The sequence below is a fragment of the Protopterus annectens genome, chromosome 11.part0 (assembly GCF_019279795.1).
Source record: "Protopterus annectens isolate FY-2018-M chromosome 11.part0, PAN1.0, whole genome shotgun sequence".
NCBI lineage: Eukaryota > Metazoa > Chordata > Ceratodontiformes > Protopteridae > Protopterus > Protopterus annectens.
Genome location: NC_056745.1, coordinates 430,343,969 through 430,370,156, shown reverse-complemented (window position 1 = coordinate 430,370,156; position 26,188 = coordinate 430,343,969). Strand labels below are relative to the sequence as shown.

The 26,188-nt window shown below is 37.5% G+C and overlaps 1 protein-coding gene across 4 annotated transcripts in view; it reads left to right on the top strand.

Moving 5' to 3' along the window:
* Positions 1–26,188, top strand: part of LOC122815438 — a 243,515-nt gene that overhangs the window by 79,902 nt on the left and 137,425 nt on the right. For all 4 annotated transcript variants that reach the window (XM_044087929.1, XM_044087928.1, XM_044087926.1 and 1 more), the window contains one exon: positions 1,098–1,161. In XM_044087929.1, coding sequence (XP_043943864.1) covers positions 1,098–1,161 — 64 coding nt within the window. The remainder of the gene's footprint in view (positions 1–1,097; positions 1,162–26,188) is intronic.

The following is a 26,188-nucleotide window of genomic DNA, read 5'->3' as shown; positions in this document are numbered from 1 at the left end:
ATTTTTTACTAGATAAAAAAACAGAGATTCTGTGAATGTTATCACAGTTTCTAGTAAATAGAAAAAGTAAAATAATTTCAGACAGATACTGGGACTGACTTTGAAATGGAGCTAGTGGAAGATGTGAGAATAATAAGCTGGCCAGCAGCCAAAACATTGTTCAGAAAAAAAATAGTGTTAACTTTCATTCAAAGAAGAAATGTTATGTCCAGAGTTTGACAATCAAAGCTAACAAGATTATTACACTTAACTATGCAGCCCAATAGGTCACATAGTTGCCTTTGGTGTTAAAATGTCATAAGGCTATGGGTTCTATTCCCACACCAAGCACTGTGCTGCACTCCTGAGCGTGCTGTGGTTCAGATGAGATGTTAAATTGAGACCCCCATCTGCTTAAATTGGTGGTAGCTCAGGTGGATGTAAAGGATACTACAGCATTCTTTGAAAAGAGAAAAAGTGCCCCTGGTCAGTATAAATACCGCCTCAGGACTTTGAGGTCAAGAAAAAGGCCACTCGTCTAGGACAACTAACCTGGTCAACAAAGTATAAATAAAATAACCCCCCCTCCAAAAAACAAAAAACAAAAACAAAGCAATTAACATGCTTCAGAAGATCCGTTTTCACATTTCAGAACTGTAAATTGCAAACAAAGATCTACAGATATAAATCTATTGGCCAGAAATAAACAAGTAACTGAGACCACTGATATGAAGAGAACACGCGACTTAAAGACTTTTAATGGTAAGTGCTTTTCTCATTACCAATGCATGACTTCTTCTTACCATCACTGGCTATGGCTAAACCAGATAATTCAGCAAAATTAGGGAAGATTAGAAACACTGCAAAAGTTGTCCAGACATTAAATAAGCTTCAAGGGCTGATTTTTTTTCTAGTCTAGTCACAGTTTCATAGTCATTATAAATGTTAGTCATTACTAAAATATTTTGTTTGCATTTTTTTATTTAGTGCAAGAACAGGTATGTTTGTTAGTCTGTGCCACTGACTGACTGCTATATGAACCACAGTTATAAATGTTACAAGTCAGTTACCACCACCATTGTAACCAGTGTTACTAACAAAAAGGGCCTTTCTTTCAGGTGGAACTGCTCAGCATCTGGTTTACCCTGCTGGTTCTCAGTGTCAAAGAATGTTCTGTAACAGGTAGGTGTGATGAGTATCTGGTATGTTATTACTGATTTACCAAAGCCTTCTTCTTTTCTGCATTTGTCTGAACGTGTCTTGACATGTATGTATCTTTCTGTGTGTCCATCACTCTCTGCCTCTGTTTCTGTATCTCAGTCTATTATTCTTCCATTTCTTTTCTCCATATCTTTCTGTTTTCTTTTTCTTTCTTTTTCTTTCTTTCTTTCTTTCTTTCTTTCTTTCTTTCTTTCTTTCTTTCTTTCTTTCTTTCTGTTTTCTTTTTCTTTCTTTCTTCCTTGTTTGTGTGGATAAACTCCAAATAGACTAATCTCAGTCAAAGCTCACACAACATGCAAGTACAACAGAGGGTGTAACCATAATACATTGTTAGCCAGTGGCTAGTCATAATGCATTATGGCCAATGCAGCTACAAACAGGTAGGAATAGTTATGTAAAATGAAAGCAATGTCATTACTTATTATGGTGTTGTTTAAGGGCCCATAAAGGGTCTTACTTCAGGCAGATGTCAGGCAAGCAAACTGTAGTGATTGTGAACTATTAAAGAAGTGACTAAAATGGTGCTACTTACATGCTGATCTGTCTGTATATGGACACGGTAAGTATTTAATTTCCAGTGAACATCTCATAATTTATTTCCAGTTAGACAATGAGCAAACTGTACATTAGTATCTTGATTGGAGAACAAGCTTTCTGCAGCAGGGTATTAATGTACAAGTAATGCATGCCAAAAATGAGTCCGCCACGTCACAGCAGCATATCCAGCTGCCATGGAGCTCGGACTGAGAAAATAAAATGGCTGCCATTATTTTACACTCACTAAACAGCACTTTTGCTGTTTAGTGAGTATAAAATGTAAACAAAAAAGAGTGTATGTGTATATGAGAGTAAGAGAGAGAGAAAGCGAGAGCGATTGATCGCGCAAAACAGAAACTTGTGTGCGTGTGTGTGTGTGTGTGTGTGTGTGTGTGTGTGTGTGTGTGTGTGTGTTTATGTTTTTATTTGCATGTGTGAGTAAATGCATGCATGAAAGCAGAGAGACCGTGTGTGTTTGTCTGTGTGTGTGTGTGTGTGTGTGTGTGTGTGTGTGTGTGTGTGTGTGTGAGAGAGAGAGTGAGTGAGTGAAGTGTGAAAGCGATACAACTATCCACTGATAGCATGTGTGAGAGAGAGTGGAAAGAGAATGATCTCTGCCAGTGCTTAGAGAATGGGCGCTCAGTAAAATTGTTGTCTTTTACTTACTTATGTATTTTTTAATTGCTATTTTATTATTTTAATATATTTTGGATGTAAAATGTTTCCTCCAATACCATTAACATATACTACAGCAAGTAAGAAACATTAGGTGGAGGAACTATTAGGTGGAGGAACTATTTTACATCAAAAATATATTAAAAAAATAAAACAGTACTTAAATAAATGCATAAGCAAGTAAAACACAATAATTTTACAGTGAGCCCATTCTCTAAGCACAATAATGCCATCCAGGGTGTGTGTGCTAATGTGTAATTAATGCTCTTCCAGGGGTGTACAGTCCCTCCATCTGCAGCATCGGGCCTCACAACAGCCCAAGGCGGGCATTAATTACACATTAACACACACCCTGTCAGGCATTATTGCTTGCTTAGAGAATGGGCAAACAGTACATCTTCACCCTGATTGCAGAATGTCAATGTACAGTTAATGCCCAGTAAAATATGCAAGTCCACAATGTCTTGGTAGCATATTATACTGGCTTGAAGCGTGGACAGAAAAAAGTAAATGGATGCCATTGTTTACACAGATTAAATACTGCTTTGCTGTTTAGCAATAATAATATTTTTTAAAAAGTACATAAAAAATGTAGTGCATTTGTGCTGGTATGTGTGTGTGTGTGTGTGTGTGTGTGTGTGTGTGTGTGTGTGCGTGCCTGAATGTGTGTGTACGTGTGTGTGTGTGTGTGTGTGTGTGTGTGTGTGTGTGTGTGTGTGTGCGTGTGCATGTGTGTGTGTGTGTGTGTGTGTGTGTGTGTGTGTGTGTGTGTATGTGTGTGCATGTGAGTGTGTATTTGTGTCTGTGAGTGTTCGGAAATTTAAACATAAACACCTTTTTCCATTCCCCATAATTGTACATACATGTAGAGTACACACTGGTGATGTGTGGTGAGGTGATACGGGAGCTTAAGGATCTTTTACCCTGTAACACAACAGCCTTGAATGTATTATTACGGGAGGTCAGTGGCGATGGGTGCATTGACGACCAGGGAAGACCATTACCGGTTCGCTCACAGGTCAGCGAGGGTGCTTTGTGTTTAAGTCAGCAGGCAGCTGTTAATGACGGAGGGCAAGTGGATACTTCAACGCCACCGCCGGCTCAAAAGCCCGTTGTTAGGGCAAGAGTCCCGTTAGGTTCTACTTTTATTTAGCCATCTAACCAGCTACTGTGTTCGCAAAACCAGGATATAACTAACCAACAAGGATCAATTCAACCTCATTCATCGGCCGACCGTGAGTCTAGCCCTGCTTGTTTGCAAGACAAAGCCGGTAACCCTTTGACTCTGGCCGCATGGTTATCGGATAATTATTCTTTTTCTAAGGCTGAACCGTCTTCTGGCGTTTCTCAGGCATTGAGAGGTAATAATTCAGATTCTCCTGATATAATGTACAATTTAAAACTGTTAGATGCTCCTCTTTTAAAACTCAAAAAAACTCAGCTTGAAATTTCTTACTTTAAGGAATGCTTAAACCAAAAAGTAATTCCAAAGGGTTTACGTAGAGTACAATACCCTACAGGGCTTGTCAAAGATTCGCCTTTTCATATGGAATTAATCCAAGTCTTTGACAAGCAAGGTTTTGAACTTATTGAACTGATGATCAAGCATTATTCATTATTTGTTGATTCCATTTCGAAAACTATTAGGGTGCTGGACAATAGAGTACAAAGTGACTTAGAGTTTGTGAGATATAAATTTGAATATAACAGACTATTTTCCAGTATTGATCAGCACATGTGTAAACTCAAGAGTAATAAGATAAAGAAACTGGACCAGGACTGTAAGGCATACAGTCAGGGGTTAGCTTATCCATCTTCTTCCCCTGCCCAAGTTTGGCGTCCAGGTCAGACTAATTTAAACCAACAGGAGACTGATTTGTATCAGGTGGACAACTCGATTACAGTTCAATCAGCCCAATTATGCGTAGAGTTACCAGCATCTAATAATAGGTCTGATACTGGGATGGACAAGCTTGATAACTTTAATGAACCTGGTTCGGAAGGCTTTGCTATGCCCAAAGTTCATAGAAGTGAGAGGCTTTTGAATGGCCTCCGAGTGAATTATAACTACAATAATAGGCAGCAATATAATCAGAACATTAAAGAGCATCAGGGTTTTCAGCAAGCCAGTCATACGGGTGCCAGGTCGAATCAGCAGAGGAACTTTCATGGCAGCAGGGACAAGTTAAAATACAACAGGAATCAAATGTAATATTTGAGGAGGATTTCCTTAGCGAACTAGTTGTCAGTTTGCTAGAGGTTTCTTCCCCTCTGTTTGTAGTCGGTGATTCTTGTATACTTATTCCAGATACAGATGATGTCAGTAATGTTTCATGTTCTGATGGTCCTGTGGAGATGCAGCAACAGCAAGCAGGCCCTAGAATAATCCTTAATGAAGAGCAAGATTTTAGTGTTTATAATTTTTCTATAAGTGATATTTCATCAGATGTTGTGAATTTTCTAGCCAAAGGTTATACATATGTACCATGGCATCAAATGGATATAGCCAAGACTATAATAGAGATTAAAACCTTTACTAGAAAGTTAAATTTTCAGTTGTTGTTTGACAATACAGTAAATATAGGAGGTGCACATGTGTTTCATATCCCTAGTTCGTTTAACCCCCCATTGCATCCGGTTTTACAGATTTTTGAACAGATGTGTGAACTAGATATTAGGAACATAAGTAATAATAGGTCAAGTTCCAAATATTGTAGGGACACTTATATTAATGAACGTGATCATTTGAAATACATTCAATCACAAGACATAAGAGTATGCAAACCAGATAAAGGGGGTGGCTTAGTTGTTTTTGATAGAGTTGATTACTTGGAGCGTATGGAAAGGTTATTGAGTTGTGAAGCTTATCAAGAAAGTTTTAGGTCCGAGGTCAACAAGGCGTATACACTAATTAAGACTTCTATTGACGATCTGTTCATTGAAGGATGTATTGACCAGGTTACACTTAACTATATGATTACCTTGTTTCCTAAATATCCGTCCATGTTTGGTATCCCAAAAATACACAAGGACATGGTGGATCCACCTATGCGGCCACTCGTTGACAGTCGAGGTTCTCCTACATATGCTTGCTCTAAAGTCATTGACTCAATGTTACAGAAATTTGTAGTCTTAGAAAAACAAATTTGTAAGGATTCTTGGACATTTTTGTCTAGGGTCAATGATTTGGAATATAATGAGAAATGCAACTTCTTGACAATTGATGTCAAGGACCTATATACATGTAGTCCACATCAGGTCAGCATAGAATGGGTGGCAGCAATGATGATCAAACACGGAGCTCCGAGCTCAGATATAGTGTTAGTAATTGAATTATTAGATCTTACACTTACTAACAATTATTTTATCTTTAACAACCGTTTTTACTTACAAAAAGTAGGGTTAACAATGGACTCTCCGTGTGGAGCGAGTGTGGCCAACTTAGTTATGGCCCACTGGGAATCTAATTTTGTGTTAAATAATAAGAATGTTTCTGAATGTATATCATACTATACTAGATACCTGGACGATATCTTTCTCCTGGTTAATGGGGATGCCAAAATAGCAAGAAAATTGGTGGATAGGTTCAATGAGACTACAGATTTTTTGAAGTTCACACACAATTTCAGTGTGGACGCTATTGCATATTTGGACATTTGGTTGATTAAGAACAGACCATTGGGGTGTTTTGCTGCTCAGATTTTTAGGAAGGGTACATACTCTAATTCTTTTCTTCATTTTTAAAGGCTGCCATCTGTTCCATCAAAAGAGGTCCGTTATTAAGGGACAATTAGTAAGGGCTTCATGTATCACTAGCCATGATGCTGATTTCTTTAAAGAATGTTTATTTTTTAAGAAATTTTTCATGCATTGAGGTTACCCAGAACCCTTACTGGACTCCCTAATAGAGGAGGTCTCTCATAACAGAGGGATGTTAATTTTTAAACCTATTTTAGGGATTAAATCAATGGTAGGTTCTAACCCTAAGCTGACGGAAGCATTAGTGGCTGGATATAATAGTGAGAGTCCCTGTCCTAATTTTCAAGATTCACAATGTAGTTTAATAACTGCATTTAATGCTCAAAGTAACTTAATAGTTAAATTAGTATGTAAGAACTGGGATTTATTTAAATGTAACCAGGTATTGTTTCAGAAACTTGGTAGTACACCTAAGATTGTTTTCAAGCGTGGAAGTAATTTGAAGAATTTATTAGAGAACCGTCAAGTACAGGGCTCTAGAATAGTAGGGATGTACAAATGTGAAAACTGTAATTATTGCAAACATGTAGAAGCTACTAATTTGTTTGTAATAAATGGTCAACAATTTAAACTGAGATCAAGGTTTAACTGTAACACTAAGTTTTTAGTTTATTTAGCTAGATGTACAAATTGTTCTGCATTTTATGTGGGTAAAACGGAGCGTAGGCTCCAGGATAGGATGTATGAGCACCTTTACGCAATTAGTCACAATAAGTTAGATAATGCTTTAGTGAAACATGTTCATTCGAATATGGGTCATCAGTTTAAGTTCATGGGTATTGATAATATTTTGCAGGACACTAAGGGTGGACCATTCTCTTTCAAGCTGGAAGAGTTGGAGTTAATATGGCAGATTAAACTTGATTTGTTTAATATGCCAGGCTTGAATGAATCATGCTCTATCACTAGTGTGCTTAAACTCAAAAGTTTACAAAGATAAATCTGAATGTTTATTCAATTATTTAATTTTTCTATTTTTTTATTTTTATTTTTTATTATTTTTATACATTTTTCATTAATATGTTGTGACAAAATACTGATTGTTTTTTAACTTGCACGTTTTAACACATGAATCTTTATTACATTAGATATGAGCTTAAGATAAATTTTCTGTATTATTTATGGCTGTGTTGAGGGGTAATGTCTTTTTAAATTTTTAAATTAATTAAGATTTGTCCCGTGTTTTTTGAATGAGTGTGTATTTAAGATCAATTTAGAACATGAATGGTTACTTCTGATGAAGTTTGCATTGTTGCAAACGAAAAGCGCTTAAAGTTGTTACTGTTTTCCTGTTAAGAACATTAAACCTGTGTGAGACTCAACAGCAGCTTGGACCGTGTGTTTCATTTTTACCATATACTTGAAATGTTGATTTGCTGAAGTGATAACAGTGCCTGAGTGCAGCAGCAGCTATGTTTTACAGCACAGCATGCTGCTGAACACTGGTTCCATTTTCTAAGCACCATAATAACAAGTGCTGTGCAGCCTAGCTTACTGCTGTACAACAATTCCATTTACTTAACAGATTAACAACAAGTGTTGTGCAGCCTTGCTTGCTGCTGTGCATCACTTCATTCAATCATCATAACAAGTGCTGTGTAGCCTACCATGCTGCTCTATGCCAGTTTCATTTACTCAGCCCTATAGTAAAGGGTGATGTGCAACCTAACATACTGTTGCACAACAATTCCAGTTACTCAGCCCTATAATAAGTGCTGAATAGCCTAGCATGCTACTGTACACCAATTTCATTTACGCAGCAATATAATAATATCTACTGTGCAGCCTATCATGCTACTGTACACCAGTTACATTTACTCAACAGTATAATAATAAGTGCTGTGCAGCCTATCATGCTACTGTACACCAATTACATTTACTCAACAGTATAATAATAAGTGCTGTGAGTGCTGTGCAGCCTGTCATGCTACTGTACACCAATTCCATTTACTCAACAGTGTAATAATAGGTTCTGTGCAGCCAGGCATGCTTCTATACACCAATTCCATTTACTCAACAGTGTAATAATAAGTGCTGTGCAGCCTAGCATGCTGCTGTAAACCAATTCTATTTACTCAACTGTATAATAATAAGTGCTGTACAGCTCAGCATGCTGCTGTACACCAATTCCATTTACTCAACAGTATAATAATAAGTGCTGTGCAGCCTAGCATGATACTGTACACTAATTCCATTTGCTCAACAGTATAAGTGCTGTGCAGCCTAACATTTTGCTGTACACAAATTGTCTTTACTCAACACTGTAATAACAAGTGCTGTGCAAGTAATGGGATATACACAGATTAAAGCAGCACTTAATACAGGATGGCAGACTCTGCTGTTTCTTTTTAAACATGGCAATGAGTCATAAAATGGAGCACCATTCAGCCTTGCAGAAGTAATTCTGTTCATGATTGCAGGCCATCTCATTTGATTACCCTTTGCTACATAGATGTACTGCTTCATGCATCTAGCGCTATACAGTGTCACATCTGCCCTCAAGGAACTTGCTCTTTAGTGCTACCATGACCTGCAGGGTGCACACTGTTGCCCTCTTGTGCCCCCTGTTTCCATCACGTTGACTATCCAGATGACGCTAATTCTGCTATTGAAATGAATGGTGTGCTGCCCCGAATTGTTGTTTACTGCATAGTGAATTTTATGTGCAGTTCTCTAGGAGTATGATTCTGCTTTCAAATAATTTTTTAAAACAAATTTATTGGCAATAATACACTCAATAAAAAAACACATGCATAGTAACATACATATGTATTTCATTTTTTTACTATATCTCCCAAGACTTCATATGCTGAATTCTATTCACGAATCATGCGTTTGTCAGCTTTATAGCCAAGCCACCCATGGTCCTACATGTGGTACTAATTTCACATGACATTTTGAATTTAATTTGTCAGTTTTGGGGATAAGGGAGGACATCAGATTACCCAAAAAAAAGTGAAATGAACATGGACAAAACATATATATCCCATTTTGACATCTTTTACTCTGTAGCCTTTCATGTTAATCCCAGGGACCATATTTTTCAAACTACAAATTATAGTCCCCTGTAACCAACAAATCTTATGGTTTAATGTTGCCTGTTGTGTTTTGTGGTTGTGATGTAGGTATACACTGCCATTGTGATTCCTGTGTTATATATTACTATTATCCTGGGAACAGTTAACATTGGGGCTTACTAGATCTGTATCACTGTTAACCTGCTGACATTCTGTTCTCCCCTATGTGCTCTCCCCTTCCTTTTTTGTTTGGGAGTGAGGATGTTTCCAATTTACCAGCCAAAGGTCTCTTACTACTTTTAGTATGTTTTTCTTAACCTACAGCTGAAGCATTTTGTGAATATGTTAAAAAATAATGTAATATTCTTTCAACTGTACCGTATGTTTTCACTTTGAACTGGACACATGCTGGCATTGTATCTGTTGCCTGTAAAGTCCAAATCTACCTGAACAACCATTGTGGTCCATTGTATTGTCAGATAATTTGTAATTTGAGGTTGTTCTCTGTATTCTAACAACCCTGTACCACTTAATAAAGTACTGGCATTTTTTTACAGGTGTGCATAATGTAGGACAGCATCCCTTGATCTTTTGTAATCATTTTGTATGTCATGCACTGCTTTAGATATCCCTGCCAAGCAAACCTTTAATACAGAAAATATCTACTGCGCCATTTTGTACCTTTATCAAGAAATTGCACAGAAATATTTCAGAATTCCTAGGACAAGCAGGTACAAATTACCAAAACTAAAGTGGTTATAAGATTCTGGTTTAAATATCAAGCTGCTGAGAAAAGAGTGTTTAATAAACTAGAGGTTGTTAAAAATCTGCAACTAAATGCAGTCACAAACTACTGCACTTTTACAACCCCAGACCACCCTGTTTACCCACACTGATGAGATCCTGTTAAACTTTGACAAAGGATGTCTCACAAGAACAATCTTTGCCAGTCTTAGGATCATAGGAGGTTACTAGACTATTGGCCTATGAGGCCCTTATAAGCCTAGCCAAGAGTTTAGCCCATGTTTAGGCAAATCAGTACTCGATGCCCTTGTCTAACAGGGACATGGGCAGAATCCCAGGGGTATATTTTCTGTTTCCCATCCAGTTATCCAGGTTGCACTTAAAAAGGGGTAAAGAGGTACTCTGCTTGATGTGGAGAGAGAATCTATTCCACAGATGGGGGAGTCTCTGGGACAAAAATCTGTCCCGCTAAAATGTCTTGTTGATGTCACAGACCAGGTTGAGGCCATGCATGTGGGTTACTTGAGTGGAGCTTGACTTGCGGATATGCAGCAGTCCCATCAAAGTGGGGTCCGTGATGGCCTTGTATGCTACCTCTAAGGAGTCTGTATGAAACCGAGTAGAGGGCTAGGACTTTTAGCCTATCTGTGTATAGTAGATATTGGGGCCTTGGCTTCCCCTGGTGAGGAAGCTCTGTGGTCTCTCCAGCTGCTGCATGTGCTTTGTGAGGTACATGCCGAAAGGGGCATTGTACTCAATAATGGGCCCTATAAGGGAAGAATACAGGGATGCTATGACTCCCTTGTCCCTGGATGAGATACCCTTACTTATGAGGTGGGCCATGTAGAAGGCTTTCCGTACAACAGAAGCAACATGGTGGCCAAAAGTCAGGTTGATAGCAACCTGGGTGCCCAAATCCCTCACAACTGATTGAGTGCTTAGGGCGTTGTTATTAATGTGATCATTTTTGGGGATGTCACTCTCCCCATAGGGGATGATGATGCATTTTTTGGTATTCAGCTTGAGGCCATGTTTCTAGCAACAGTCATTTGTCTGTGTGACACAATCTTGGAGGATGTCCACATCACTAAGGGAATTGATGACAGCAGCCAGCTTGTGGTCTTCTACAAACTTGGTCAGCCATAGCCCACTGGTTTTGGCCTGCACCATTTTGTACCAAAGTCTTACCAGATTCTTTGATCTTGTTCATCACCCACTCCTATTTAACTGAGTTTCCACAGCTGGAATTAGCATTCAAGCTCATCAATAATTCAATACCTTCCTGTCAGACAGGATTTAAAAATTAAAAAAAAATGAATGATCTCTTTCCAGCTCTTTCCCACTCCACCTTGGAGTTCTTCAAGGGTCAGTACTACCTCCCTTTCTCTTCTCAGTCTTCATTAACTTGCTTCTACAGAGCTTATGCACCTCCTAACCATCCTTTATGCTACACCATGGTAATCTCTAGATATCACCCCTCTAAGTAGTTATCATGAAACAACTACAAGATGATAAGTCCCAACTCTCAAACTGGCTACAAGAATGGAAACTGCTCTTGATCACTAAATAATAAAAAGAGGTATGCTCTTTGGAAGCCAAAAAAAAATTCTTAAAGCCCTCCTAAATAACTAAATAACTTGATGCCCTGGAAACTGCCACACATTTCTGTTACGTAGAAGTATCATTAGACCGAAATCTCAATGTCCAACACCACATCCAAGTAACAGAAGGAAAAGTCAAAGCACAGCTATTTTTGGCCACCATGATTTCCCACTTTCTCTCCTTTGAAGCCAGAACATCCTATAGTAAATGGCGTCCTCCTATCCTTACTTGAATATGATCTTCCTCTGATAACCTCAGCCTCCACAACAAACTCCCCTACCTCAAAGTTTCACAAGCAGCACATGGGCTCATTACTCTGTTAATCACTCTGTTACCCAGACCACAATATCAGTTCCAAGTCCTTAACATAACACACTGCTTTCCTATCACCCACAGGATAATACTCAGACATAGCTATAATCTGTACTTGCTATCAGCTCTGCTCACTCACATAACTTTCCTCATCCTACAATTCAGTCTTCATGCTAATGATACTGCCATTTATACCACCCAGCATTGTCCATCCTCAAACCCTTCACTCAGCATAATAACTTCCTTATCCATCCTCTACCTCACCTTACGTCTTTACCCATATTACTGTACAATAGTCACAATTTCATCACAATATATTTTACTATATGTAGGTATCTATATCTATAACGATATCTATATCTATATATATATATCTATATATATATATATATATCTATATATATATATATATATCTATATATATATATATATATATATATATATATATATATATATATATATATATATATATATATCTTGATCCCTACCATATGATAGAAACCTCATTTGACTGAGACCATAAGACTGAAATTTCAAAAAAAATTCAAAAGACTGAAAGGTCACTCGACTGACACCCATAGAAACGAAAACACATAATACTTAATTTCAACATACTAAATTTTAAAGTGGACCATATGAAACCAGACTAGGTGGTGGGCTACGCTGTGCCCCCCACAGCCCCCTAACTATATATACTGACTCCAGGATCACACCACAGCAGGGAAAAGGGCATAGTAGTGGCAGCATGTAGACTACTGTAAGGTACGTGAAAGGTATATGCCCTTTTCCCCACTGTAGTGCAATCCTGGAGTTAGTATATATAGTTGGGGGGGGGGGGAGCATAGCCTCCACATAGTCTGGTTCTATATGGTCCAGTTTACAATTTAGTATGTTGAAATTCAGTATTATGGGTTTCAGTCTTATGGGTTTCAGTCAAGTGACTTTTCAGTATTTTGAAATTTCAGTCTTATGGTTTCAGTCAAATGCGTTTCAGTCAAATGAGGTTTCTATCATATGATAGGGATCCCTATATCTATATATAGATACCTATCTGTCTATATGGGTTTACTTAATTTCATCAAAAGATCCAAGTATCAATGTCCAAAATGTCAGCAACAGAGCATCAACAATGTGAACATTGTCAAGATACTATGCATGCACTGAACGGGTCTGTATTACCATCTTAAATGGTAAAAATATCGAACGCTCACATGAGCGAAACGGTACATAAATTAACTTGATTTTTGGGGTCTTGGCACAGTGAGGAATGGAATATTTGCCCTTTCCTCACTGTAGTGTGACCTCAGAGTTGGAATATATATTTAGCTGGGGGTGTGGGGGGTGCAGCCCACCACAATAACAAGTTTGTTTTTGTACCATTTCGCTCATGTGAGCGTTTGATATTTTTACAATTCGAGATGGTAATATAGACCCCACTGAACAACTTCCATGCATGCAGAATACTAAATTATATACTAACTCAGAGATCACAGTGTGTTGAGGGAAATACATTTTTCTCATCCCTGAGAACAGTGCAATCTCACACACATGTTGACCACCTGTGTTGTCGACTAAACAGATGTCGACCAAATGAGGATTTGACAAAGTTTCCCTTGTGAGATATATATATATATATATATATATATATATATATATATATATATATATATAATATATATAAATATGTTTGTGTTGATATATTATATACATATAAATGGTTGCAGATGAGTTGGACTAACCATATTTGTATGACCCTAGTGAGCTGCTGTAATTATTGAGCGGATGATTGTATGCTGATTTGGGTCAGCTCCAGGTGGTCAACAAAAGTAAGTGTCTGGGCAGAGAATTTGTGTGCTACATATTAGGATTAGGGGCAGCAGCAGAGACAGGGTTTGGGTTAACATATATTATTAAGGTGGAGCAGGGGGCTTAGTAATGTATGCTAACCCTAACTCCACCCCTGCCCTAAAACTAATGTGCAACTTGCCATAAAAAATCCTTCCTGATAACATTAACACTATTCAGATAAATTTGAAATGAATATATGGTAGTGTTATGAGTAGTTACTAGATAAAAAAAATTGTTTCCTTGTTCGATGTATCACATGTCACTCTATTTTATTGTCAGAATAATGAATGGTTGATGTTTTGGTCGAAGATTTGCATGTCACTCATGAAATAGTCTGGCTGTTAATTATATAATCGTATATATTGTTGTATGCCTATCCACTCTTAAATCTGTGTATGTGATTTCATGTTTGTTTCTTTGCTGCATGTGTTAATGCATTTTATTATTCTTTCCTGTATACGTCGATGTATTTTTGCTATTCCTTCAACTGGGCTGAATCTGTAAACAGTCAAAAGAGACCACTGTTCTACCCTAGTTAACATAAAAAAAACAAAATAAAATAGATAAATGAGTAATAAACCTGCATTTCTCAAGAAAACATTACCTGCAAACCATCCTTTATCTTCTTTTGGCTTTTCCCAGTTAGGGGTCGCCACAACGGAACAATGGTTTACAGAACGATTGGCAGTGGAGTTTTACAGTGTCAGGTTGCCAGCCCAGAGCCCAACCTTCTACAGAAGGAACACACATGCACACACTCACACCTAGGGTCAGTTTAGAGTGTCCAATCCACCTACAGCATTTCTTTGGGAGAAAGCCCACAAGACCGCAGGGAGGACATGCAGACTCCATACAGAAGGCACCCCTTGCTGAGAATTGAACCAGGTAGCCTCTTGCTGTGAGGCATCAATGTTAACCACTGCACCACTGTGGCCACCCATATCCTACTGCTTATTCACAGCAACTTTCTCAAATTTATTTAAATGCTGGAGATGTAATGTGTTGGCAATGTTGTCTTAATCAAAATTATGTGTATTAAATACAGAAAAAGGCAGTCCTACATTAGTCAAAAACTAAAAAATGAATGGTCTCCTACTGAAGATTGATTTCAGCTAACATAACACAAATATGATAAAATGTAATTCCAATTTTTTAAATGTATCTTGCATTAAATGTGATGTTCTCATCTACTTATGCTCACAACTGCTTTTATAGAGAGTGGAATTTATAGTCAAAACTCCCCTGTTCGGTGTCACAAACATCTGCATGACTGACTTAAATAACTTCAGTAACAACACAAAATCAAGTTTGTTCAGTCTTGTACTATTTGTGAAATGGGCTGAGCAGCTAAATAACTTATAAGGAAATAAAAGAAAAGCTCTCTGTTCCACGTTGTTCATAGTACAGACAGGAACAGTACAGACACTCACAGCAACTGTACTCTTTGTTGATTCATTCAAATTACAAATGTCTGATATAATGCGGTGGACCATTTTCACAAGAAATGTGTAATCTATGCTTAGATTTCAAAAACAAAAATAAAAAAATTGAATAAGTCACCAAATTTAGACTTAAACAATCTAGTAAATTAAAAATGTCAGAAAAAGCTGGACTGATGTGCCTTGATAAAAATGTACCTTTAACAAAGCAAACTATTTGTTTTATTCTAATTGTGTTTTATCAGGGCGTTAGTCTGTTTTTTCTATAAGTAAGTTTGTTTACATGTAATATATGTTTGTAAGTAATGATTTAGCCATGTATACTCTGAGTTTTCTGTAATTAGTTAGGTGGGATATGAACCGTTATAAAGGGTCTACTTCACGTTGTCGTAAGCTGACAATATTGAGTCTGATATTGTTGGGACAACAATATCGGAAGTGAAGAACATCGTGCAAGTAAACAAAAATCTCCGTAAGGGGAGATTTCCATTTACCTCAATGTAGTGCGGTCCCGGAGTTAGTATATTTAAGTAGGGGGGCTGTGGGGGGTGCAGGGGGGCTTGCCCTCCTGCCTACGCCATTTATTTTTTTTTTACGTTATTCAATGTTTTACTTAATCGATCAATAAAGTTCGACCTTTATTGATTCGATTAAGTAAACTTTCGATAACGTGATATAGACATGTTATAAAGCCTAGTGGAAGGGCAGACCACATCTTGGGACCACAGAAGGAAAAGGCATTGGTAAATCATTTACCAGGATATGGCAGTGGCTGAAAGGTAAGAGAACTTGACACAAAGGAGCACAGACTACAAGTGAATGATTTAAATATTGGTAAGGAGGAACAAATATAAAACTATTTAAAATTTTTCAGTATCTAGAACATGAGGTAATATATTCCCTCTTCTGTATGCTGGGAGTTTGGTATCACTTATGGCTCTGTATTGATGCTTTTCAACAGGGTCTTGAATTTTGAAACTGGTTATTTTATTTAACATTAATTGTAAGTAACATACCTCTCAACTGCACAAATTTTCGCAGAATGTCCAGATTTTTGCCTCATAATTTTGATCTGTTCCATGTAAAACTGTGTTTTTCTTTTTTTTTACAAATCTAAGGATTAAAATAATTAAATAATGATGTGTATTTGAGTTTCAGACTTCATAGCCTTTGGAAAATGCATGCTAAGACAAATCTTGTTATTTTAGGAACTTTCTAGGTTCATAACACCAATATTTAAAATGTGTCCCTATTTGTGGGCCTTTGTCCCCTCATTATGTCAGGCTTTGTCCAGATTTCTTGCACTAAGAGGTTGAGAGGTATGAAGTGGTTATATCTGAAAATTGGCCTCCTGTGGTCAGCAGTAGTCTGCTTTCTAAGGTGGTATGCATTTTGACATTCTTGTTTGGTTTCATGTAGTTAGATTCTGCTTCTCTGCTTCCAACTCTATAGGGATATCCATCCAATAGGATTCTATTTATATGCAAAACGTGATTTGTTTGCGATATTTGTTATTTTGCATCAGTATTTTCTCTGTTGCGGACCCAGCTCTACAGGGGTCTATGTCAGAACAACAAAAACTCAAAATGTCGATCGCTCATATGAGCGAATAATCAGGAACTCAAAATCGCTATTGTGGGGGGGGGGGCTGTGCCCCACTACCCCCCACTAAATATATATTCCTACTCCGAGATTGCACTACAGTGAGGAAAGGGCAAATATTCCGATCTTCACTGTACTGCGATCCCAAAAATCCAACATTGACTTCCTGATTATTCACTCATGTGAGTGATCGACATTTTGAGTTTTTGGCGAGCTAAAGTAGACCTGCTCTAGAGCTATTTCTTATAGAGCAGTGATAATAAACAAAGTGTAGCTAACCGTGGTGCACCAACATATATTTACATATGGGCAGGGGATTACTACTGGCAAATTCAAAATTTAAATTCAAACTAGTCAGTGTTACAGCAAAATTAAAATATATTTCAGGCAGCAGACATAGCACTAAACAAATATAAAATAAATTAAAAAAAATATAGGACAAAAGAAAAATATTGACCTTAATCCAGGTCAGTCTGTAAGTTTTAAATGATCTTTTAAAACTGTCAAAAGTAATGATTGACCTCAATCACCCTGGCAGGAAGTTCCCCAGACACAGCCCTTGAAAGGCTCACCAGCTGAGTCTGAGCAAACCCATGGAACCTCCAATGGCTCAGCGGTGGCAGAGAGCAGGGTAAAACTGGACAGGTAAAAGACAAGTAATTCCCTTTGATAAGGGAGTCCCAGACTGTATATGGCATGAAAGCTTTGGACCACAAACTTATAAGTGGCATGTCAGGACCATAGATAGGGCAGGGAAAAAGGGCATCTGCCCTAGAAGCAGTTGTACAATCAGCAATGCTAATCGAGTAGGAATGTAGTACTGGCTTTCAATTAAACAGCTGTGGTATGGCAACATTTTAGCTGCTTAAATGAATGAATGTGTATATCAGAGGCTTAGAAGCTGACTCTGTAATTGTAGAAAGGAGCCAGCTAATATCCACTGGAGAATTTTCTTTCTTTTTTTTTTTTTTTGTATGTGTTTACTGCTCAACCTCAGAGAGCAGTTTTTTGTTTTCAATTTTTAACTTTGGAGAATATATATATATATATATATATATATATATATATATATATATATATATATATATTTTTTTTTTCTTTGTGGGGTGCCATTCTGGGGGACCACCCAAGTCATCAATAAATGTAGCTGCAACTCTGTGATATGTGACCGAACTGATAATCAGTGCAGGCTGTGCAGAACAGGTATGCTGTGATAACAATGAGATTCCCCAATAAGTAACTGGGCTGCAGAATTTTGCACTTCTGTTGGCTGTCTGGCTCTGTGTCCAGAAGTCCCAAGTAAAAGACACTACAGGTGTCCAGCTGATAGAAGACCAAAGCATGTAGGACCAAAGGAAGATATGCTGAGGGAATATGTTGCATAATTAAGGATATATTCCTCAGATGAAAACATAAGAACTCAATAACAGTAGACACCCAGTATCTAAGCGGAAGACTATCATCAAATACCACCGCTAAGTACCTGTACCAGTGGTGTAGAGGGCCAGATTCCCTAAGTTCATTTAGTGGTCTGGACATTTAGTGGTGCGGGCAGGAAGGGAGGAAGGATGTACTTGTTTAGATGCTGCTTCACGGTTGATCTCCAGTAGTGGCTAGGGATGCTCAGAATGTGTTGTCCACAGGAAGGGCATTACTGTGGTTGAGTAACATGCAAAGATGTGGATGATAAGCCAGCACAGTTCATTGCAAGCCTTTTCTGGGACAGGACAAGTATGCACTAGGAGGTAATCATTAGGAGTGGCACATTGCCCAACAGCAATAAGATATTATTCCAGGAGGCCTAGATCCATTGGAACAAGAAGAGGCCTTTTGAGCAACTGATGGTTAACTACATGAAGCTAAAATTGGTACCAGATATGCCAAAAAATTAACCCTAATTTCTATATCTTCTTGTACAGTATGTGACATTTCAACCTCATCTGCTCTGTCCTGTCTGTAACAAAATTACAGGAGATCACTCAAAAAAAATCTTTCACTGACATTTAAATATGGCTAAAACTTTCTAACTTGTTGATTAATGCCAAAAAAACCCTCCAAGCTTATGCTGTTTACTCCAAAACAGCACCCTAACCAGAAACACACATTTCATATTACCTCAAGAAATAAAACAAAAAGAGAAACCATTAACCAAACTAAACTAAACTACTCAGTCATAATAGAAGACAACCTCAGATTTGATCACCACATGTTTCATTCCATCAAGAAAGCTTACTAAAAGCTTGGTTTCTTCTATAGGGCCAAACACCTCCTTCCTTTTCTATTATATGCTTCCCCTATTCTGACAAGTATCAACACTACATATAAAACTAAAGTAACCTCCTGTTACTACAAAATATCTAAATCTGCAAACAACAAACCTTTTAAAACATGCAACTGCCTTGGTATAAGACAATTACGCTGGCTTGAACTTCCAAAGCGGTTGACATACTGACAGCTGCTCATTGTCCACTTATAAAATGCTCTGCTGTACTATTTACCTACTACAGACCTTCTCTCTAGCAATGAACTCGTACTATGCCTGAGTAAGACGTTCAACACTGCTGGAGGCTCTTTCTACTCTCATTATGTGTCAAAATTCTGGAATGAAATCCCCACACAGTTAAAACACATAGAAAACTTAAATAGTTTCAAAACTTCGCTTACAGCACCTATACCAAAAATGTCTCTGTTCTTCCTGCTCACCTGGCTGGCTTTAATCAGATTACTTTTCTCCAGGTCTTACAGCCACTTTGCTTCCCAGTCTTTTTGTACCTTATTGCCCCACCTCATACTGCACTCATTTCCTAAACTTTCACTTTTACTCCTCCTCCCCCACCCCCCCACCTTATTGCCCCACCTTATACTGCACTCATTTCCTAAACTTTCACTTTTACTCCGCCTCCCCCACCCCCCCACTAACTACAATTCTCCTCTGTACATTTATCTTCCAGCTCATTTCCATAATTTATCCTTCATATCTCTCTTATCATAAATTTTTAAACTACATTACTACTTGTGTGTCTGTAAATGATTACTTCTTATTCTTCTTTCGGTTGCTCCTGTCAGGGGTCGCCACAGCAGATCAACTGTTTCCATTTCTTCCTGTCCTCTGCATCTTGCTCTGTCACACCAACCACCTGCATGTCCTCTCTCACCACATCCATACACCTTATCTTAGGCCTTCTTCTTTTCCTGTTTACTGGCAGCTTCATCCTTAGCATCTTTTTCCCAATATACTCTGCATCCTCCTCAGCACATGTCCAAACCAATGTAATCTTGCCTCTATGGCTTTGTCTCCAAACCTTCCAACCTGGGCTGACCCTCTAATATACTTATTCCTAATCCTGTCCACCCTCGTCACACCCAGTGCAAATCTTAACATCTTTAACTCTGCCACGTCAAGCTCTGACTCCTGCCTTTTTGTCAATGCCACTGTCTCCAACCCATATAACATAGCTGGTCTCACTACCCTGTTGTAGACCTTCCCTTTCACTCTTACTGGTACTCGACTGTCACAAATCACTCCTGACACTCTTCTCCACCCACTCCATCCTGCCTGTACTCTCTTCTTCACCTCTCTTCCACCCTCACCATTACTCTGAACTGTTGATCCAAGCACTTAAACTCATCCACCTTCACCACCTCTACTCCCTGCATCGTCACCATTCCTCTATCATCCCTCTCATTCACACACATATATTCTATGACATTATATATATATATATATATATATATATATATATATATATATATATATATATATATATTATATATTATATTATATGACATATATTCTAGACACACACACACACATATATATATATATATATATATATATATATATATATATATATATGTCTGTAAATGATTACTAACCTCAACAATACTCCAGTTTGATCCTTTCCTTGCAGCCATCATGCTATAAATACATTAACTGTTATTGTATTTTATTTTTCTATTCAATATTTAGCTATTTATGTTAATTCCTCTCTTGTATTTTGTGTTATAATGCTATGTTCATCTAAGAAATATTTAAAAATCATGCAAGTAAACTCATGTATAGATGTTTTTACACTACAATTATAAATGCACATCATGTGTCCCTTAAATGTGGAGCTTTTCTTTGAGCCCCCGTGAAAATGGGTTTTACCTAGTTGGAATTTTCCCAGTCAACAACTAACTAACTAACTAACTAACTAACTAACTAACTAACTAACTAACTAACTAACTAACTAACTAACTAACTAACTAACTAACTAACTCACTGACTGACCGACTGACTGACTGACTGACTGACTGACTGACTGACTGACTGACTGACTAACTAACTAACTAACTAACTAACTAACTAACTAACTAACTAACCAACTAACCAACTAACTAAATAAATAATGAATTCCAGTTTGTCACCACTACAGGTGATGCCTGGGGACAAAACTGAAGCAGATAAATTTTGAATGATAACATGAATAGTGTGACTGCCATCATACAGGCATTATGTTTCAGCTGTTTATCAACCATCTAATTAGGGATGCATTCCATATCTGACACACATTTATTTAGATCAGACATATTTCTGAGGAAAGGAGAATTATAGCTGATTGTCATCATCAGAAGAAGCTTAAGTCTCATTTGATGGCATCTCCAAGTGGCAGTGTATACAGACTGAACAGAAATTAACCCAAAATTGAAACCCACAGTACCTAAGATGTTATTGGGAGGCATTAACTCTAGACTCAGCCTCCTGAGTATGACCAGAAAGGTAGCAGGAAAACCATTGCTGGATGACACCTAAGATACTTCAGTAACACCTCCGATCATCCAGAAGGATCTCATGAGTCACCATGTCAGCAGCTGAAGAAAGATCTAAATGGACTAATATTGCTCAGCAATGATAAATTCTAGCCACACAAGGATCATTAAGTACCTTAATGAAGGCTCTCTTAGTACTATTTCTAGACCTAAAACCAGACGGAAACTTGTTTAAAACTCAAATAAGACTCATGTCGCACATATATGACTTTTCAAGAATGTTATTAATGAGCAGAAAGTTTGAGATTGGTTTGTAGGTATCTAGATTGTAGCATCTAAACTGGTCATCTTAAGAACTGGAGAAACTAAGTGTGGCAGGCAGTGATACAGATTCCTCACTACTCACCGAAAAGAGAAAGGATCATTATATTGTACTGTATTGTTTTCCAGCCATACAATCTGTTACTGTTGAGATTCTTTGCTGCTTCTCCAGTTACCAAAAATGACAGATACATGGCTTTTTAGGGTCTATATTACATCGCCGACCACTTAGGTTGTCGAATTCCTAAACGTCGACACCTAAACATCGACAACTTAAAATCATGAACTGCACTTTCCACATAGGGAAAGAAAGCCATTGCCCAAAGTAAAAAAAAAAAAAAAATTAAACAGAAATCAATGTGGGGGCTGTGCCACCCACACACCCCTAACTAAATATACCAACTCTGAGATCGCTCTACATTGTATGCAGGGCAAAATCCCCATAATGGCCAAATGACTCATTTCCCTGTGTTGAAACTGCCGTTTGCGGTTTTAAGTTGTCGACGTTTAGGTGTTGATGTTTAGGTATTCGGTAGCCTAAGCGGGTGACAATTTAATATACACCCGCTTTTTACTATATATATATATATATATATATATATATATATATATATATATATATATATATATGGGTCTGCTTCAAATAATTGAAATGTCACTTATCCTAATTTTAAATGATCGAGACAAAAGCACCAAACCTGTATTTAAATGAACACTCACAACACCAATAATTTCACTAGGGAAAGGAGTCAGTCAGCCAGCATTCAGAAGTTTGCCATTTTCCCCACTATGGTGCAATCTCAGAATTGGTATATTTAGTTAGGAGGTGGGTGGGGGTGTTGCCCCACACATTGGGGGATGTGGGGGGGGGGGCAAGTCCCTATCTTGGGTTGATTTGATTTTGTTCAGTTTATTTTTTTATCCATGTTGGCCGACTGCCTCCTTTCCCTGTATGGTATTTTCGTCTCGAGCATTTAAAATTCAGTGAGATTTTGATTATTTGAAGTACATGCATATATATATATATATGTGGGTTCACTTTGGAATCTCGAAGGACTGAAATATCGAATTTCAGTATCTTGACATCAAAGTGTCCAATCTGCAGTTGCAAGAAACTGCAGAATGTCGAACCCGGAGTAGTGATGGCACGTTAGGTAAGAGTAATGTTTTTTAAGGGTTTTGGGGAGGGTTTGTGTGTATGTGAGTGTGTTGGGGAAGTGTGGGTTAGGATAGGTAGGTAAGAGTGTGATTGTGTAAGTGTTGAGAGTGGTGGTGTTTGTATGTATGTGATGTTTGTTTGTGCAAGGGGGGGTGTAGAATGTGTGGTGGTGGGTTTTCTGTCTTTTGGATTTTAGTGTGACCTCGGAGTTAGTATATATAAGTAGCGGGGGTGCAGCGGGGCTTGCCCCCCTGATTATAGGAAGGGAAGGTGTGTGTGTTTGTTTTGTTGTGTTCATGTGTGTTGTTTTGGTTTGTCGTAATGTCGGGAGGTAGGTATATTTGTGTTTGTTTGTGTGGTGTAGTGTTTTTTTGACAGTCACAATTCTGAATTTCACAATTTTGGGGTTTCGGTTTTGTGAGTTTTCGGCTTTATGGTCTTGAGATACTGAAATTTGATATTTCAGTATTTTGCGATTATAAAGTGAATATATATATATATATATATATATATGTGTGTGTGTGTGTGTGTGTGTGTGTGTGTGTGTGTGTATGTATGTATATATATATATATATATATATATATATATATGTGTGTGTGTGTGTGTGTGTGTGTAGATATATATATATATATATATATATATATATATATATATATATATATATATTTATATATACGGAAATATTGTTGACTGGTAAATTCCATCTGGGCTGATAACATTTGCAATGAAGACCTACGGAAAAGATATCCAAGAACAGCAACAGCTACAATACACAAATAGTTTCATAGGTAGCTACCAGGGCTGTGGTGAAGGGGACTGTTGAGAAGCCAAGCCCAGTGTCCCAACTGCCACACAGTAGCTGTTGAGTGTGGTTGGTGAGGAGGAAATTGAATTCTCCCACTTGAACAACTGAGTCCTTCCTCAGAGATAGCCCTTAAACCAATGAATGCCAGGGGGGAACAGTTTTCCATGACTAAAAAGACAATATACATTTTTACAACCTGTTAAAATGCAGTCAAAATAATATTATAGACCCATACAAAGAGCACAAATGTTGGTACCATATAATCATTGACTTTGGATCCTATCTGTGAAGCTTTGTCTAAACTGACAGTATTTTGCTGAACTATATAAACATTTTACTCTAGATCCTACTGTAGTAGGAATTAGTTCATCCACTTTGTTTAATATCCTCTTATTAACAGATTTGTTATATGTTGGAGCTTTACTCCCTGGGCTTCTGTGGAAACGTTTGTTTTTATTTTTTGTTTAGCAAACCCAGCTGGACCATTCTGGTAAACAAAAATAAAATTAGATTAAAAGAAAAAACACTAACAATTAGCCTGCCTAATTTCAAAATTGTTAATGTCTCAAGCTGCTTTATTTAATGTCCTCTCATTAACAAAAATTATCAGCCTGCCTACTTTCAAAGGCAAGCGGTATTACATAATTGCAGGAACATACTGATTTAGTTTCACCTCATATCATTAGTAAAGTTATGCTACCATTTCAAAGTATAAAAATAATGAAAAACACAATGTAAACAAAATAGGATAAAACTGATGCAAAGTCAACATACACAAGTTGTTTAAAAAAATTAAACTAATATTATAAGGTAAACATATATAAATAGATAGGTACAGAAAAGCTCTGTTAGTAATACTTCTCACACTAAAAGCTCATTAGTTTTTAGGCTGATATAATACTTTTCATCTTGATTCCAGTCCTCTGTTAAATATTAAATAATTCTCTGCTCCAATTAAATTTTAGGGTGATTAAAATGTACTGTTTTTTGCAGTTTTTCCTGAGCTGAGAATTGAACCAGAGTCTGACTTTACTCTAAATGCTCTTTTGAAATCTTATTCTGAAAAAAAAACATTAATTTCATCTTCAGAACTAGTATTGAAACTGTAAAATTCCATTGTATAATAGACAGTGGTTCTGAGGAAGAGTCGTGGTACATCTGTGGCATTATTTTCAAGTGCATTATCATTTAAACAAGACTGATTTGACCACTGATATTAAGTGGACCAAACCTAAGATCAGTCAGTACTCAGGATTAGGAAGTATTCTCTTATCCCCAAGGAGGAACTGTATAGTCACAATGCTGTGTGGTGCCGGTGTAAAAACACACTTTTATTCTGTTTTATATCAGCAGTTGTATATTGTCAATATTATTTTTTTGAAGTTTTGTCATTTGAAGATACTGTTTTTGACAAGTTGCCATGTACCATAATTCTCAGTGTCCCATCCAGACAAAGGGTAAAGCACACAGTCACAGAACATTACTAGATACCTACTTTCCCAATCCCAAGAACAAATCGTGAACTAATTCAGTGTAATTTGCAGAGAAAAAAAATACCCACAACACATTGACTCATTTCCCTTCCCAAGCAGTAAAGGTGGATAATTCTGATGATCCATCAGAAATGCTAAGTTTTATTATATACAGTGTATGGAAGATATATTTTTAACAATGGAGATGACTAACCTGTACCCCATTTAAAACAATACATTTGCCAAGCTGCATGTTATTTACGGGTATTTCTAACTGACCTTTGCTCCAGAGTGCTACTAAGGGCTACTCCTTAGTATCCTTTTCTGAGTTAATCCCTATGCGGTACCACATCATCTCTACTATAACAAAGTTTAAGAACTTTACGTGGTACACTTTACACTTCTGTCTAATGTGGCGATTCATTCATTCAGTCTCTAATAGCTGTGTTATCGCATCTAAGGTCAGGTGACGGTGAGGCTTATGTCAGCACTCCGTGGACACAAGGCATGGAATTAATACACACACACACACCCACACACACACACACACACACACACACACACACACACACACACACACACACCTGAAGACAGTTTAGAAGACTGTCAGTTCACCTAGCAGCATGTCTTTGGGTTGTGGGAGGAAACCAGAGAACCCAGAAAAAACCCACATACATACAGGGAGAATATGCAGACTTTGCACAAAAGGCAGCTCAGCTGGGAATCGAACCTAAGAGTCAATAGCTCCAGGTTAGCAATGTTTTCTCCTGAATCAAAGTGCTGATCACATTCTAGCATCTGATTATCATTCTTTACTTTATCTGCAGTCGTAAATGTCCCCTGTCAAGTGGTTGCAATTTGTTCTGATGGGCAGCAAACAGTACCATCCCCCCCATTGTCCAACATATGGATAGGTCTCTCCCTTCGGATCATAACAAAGATT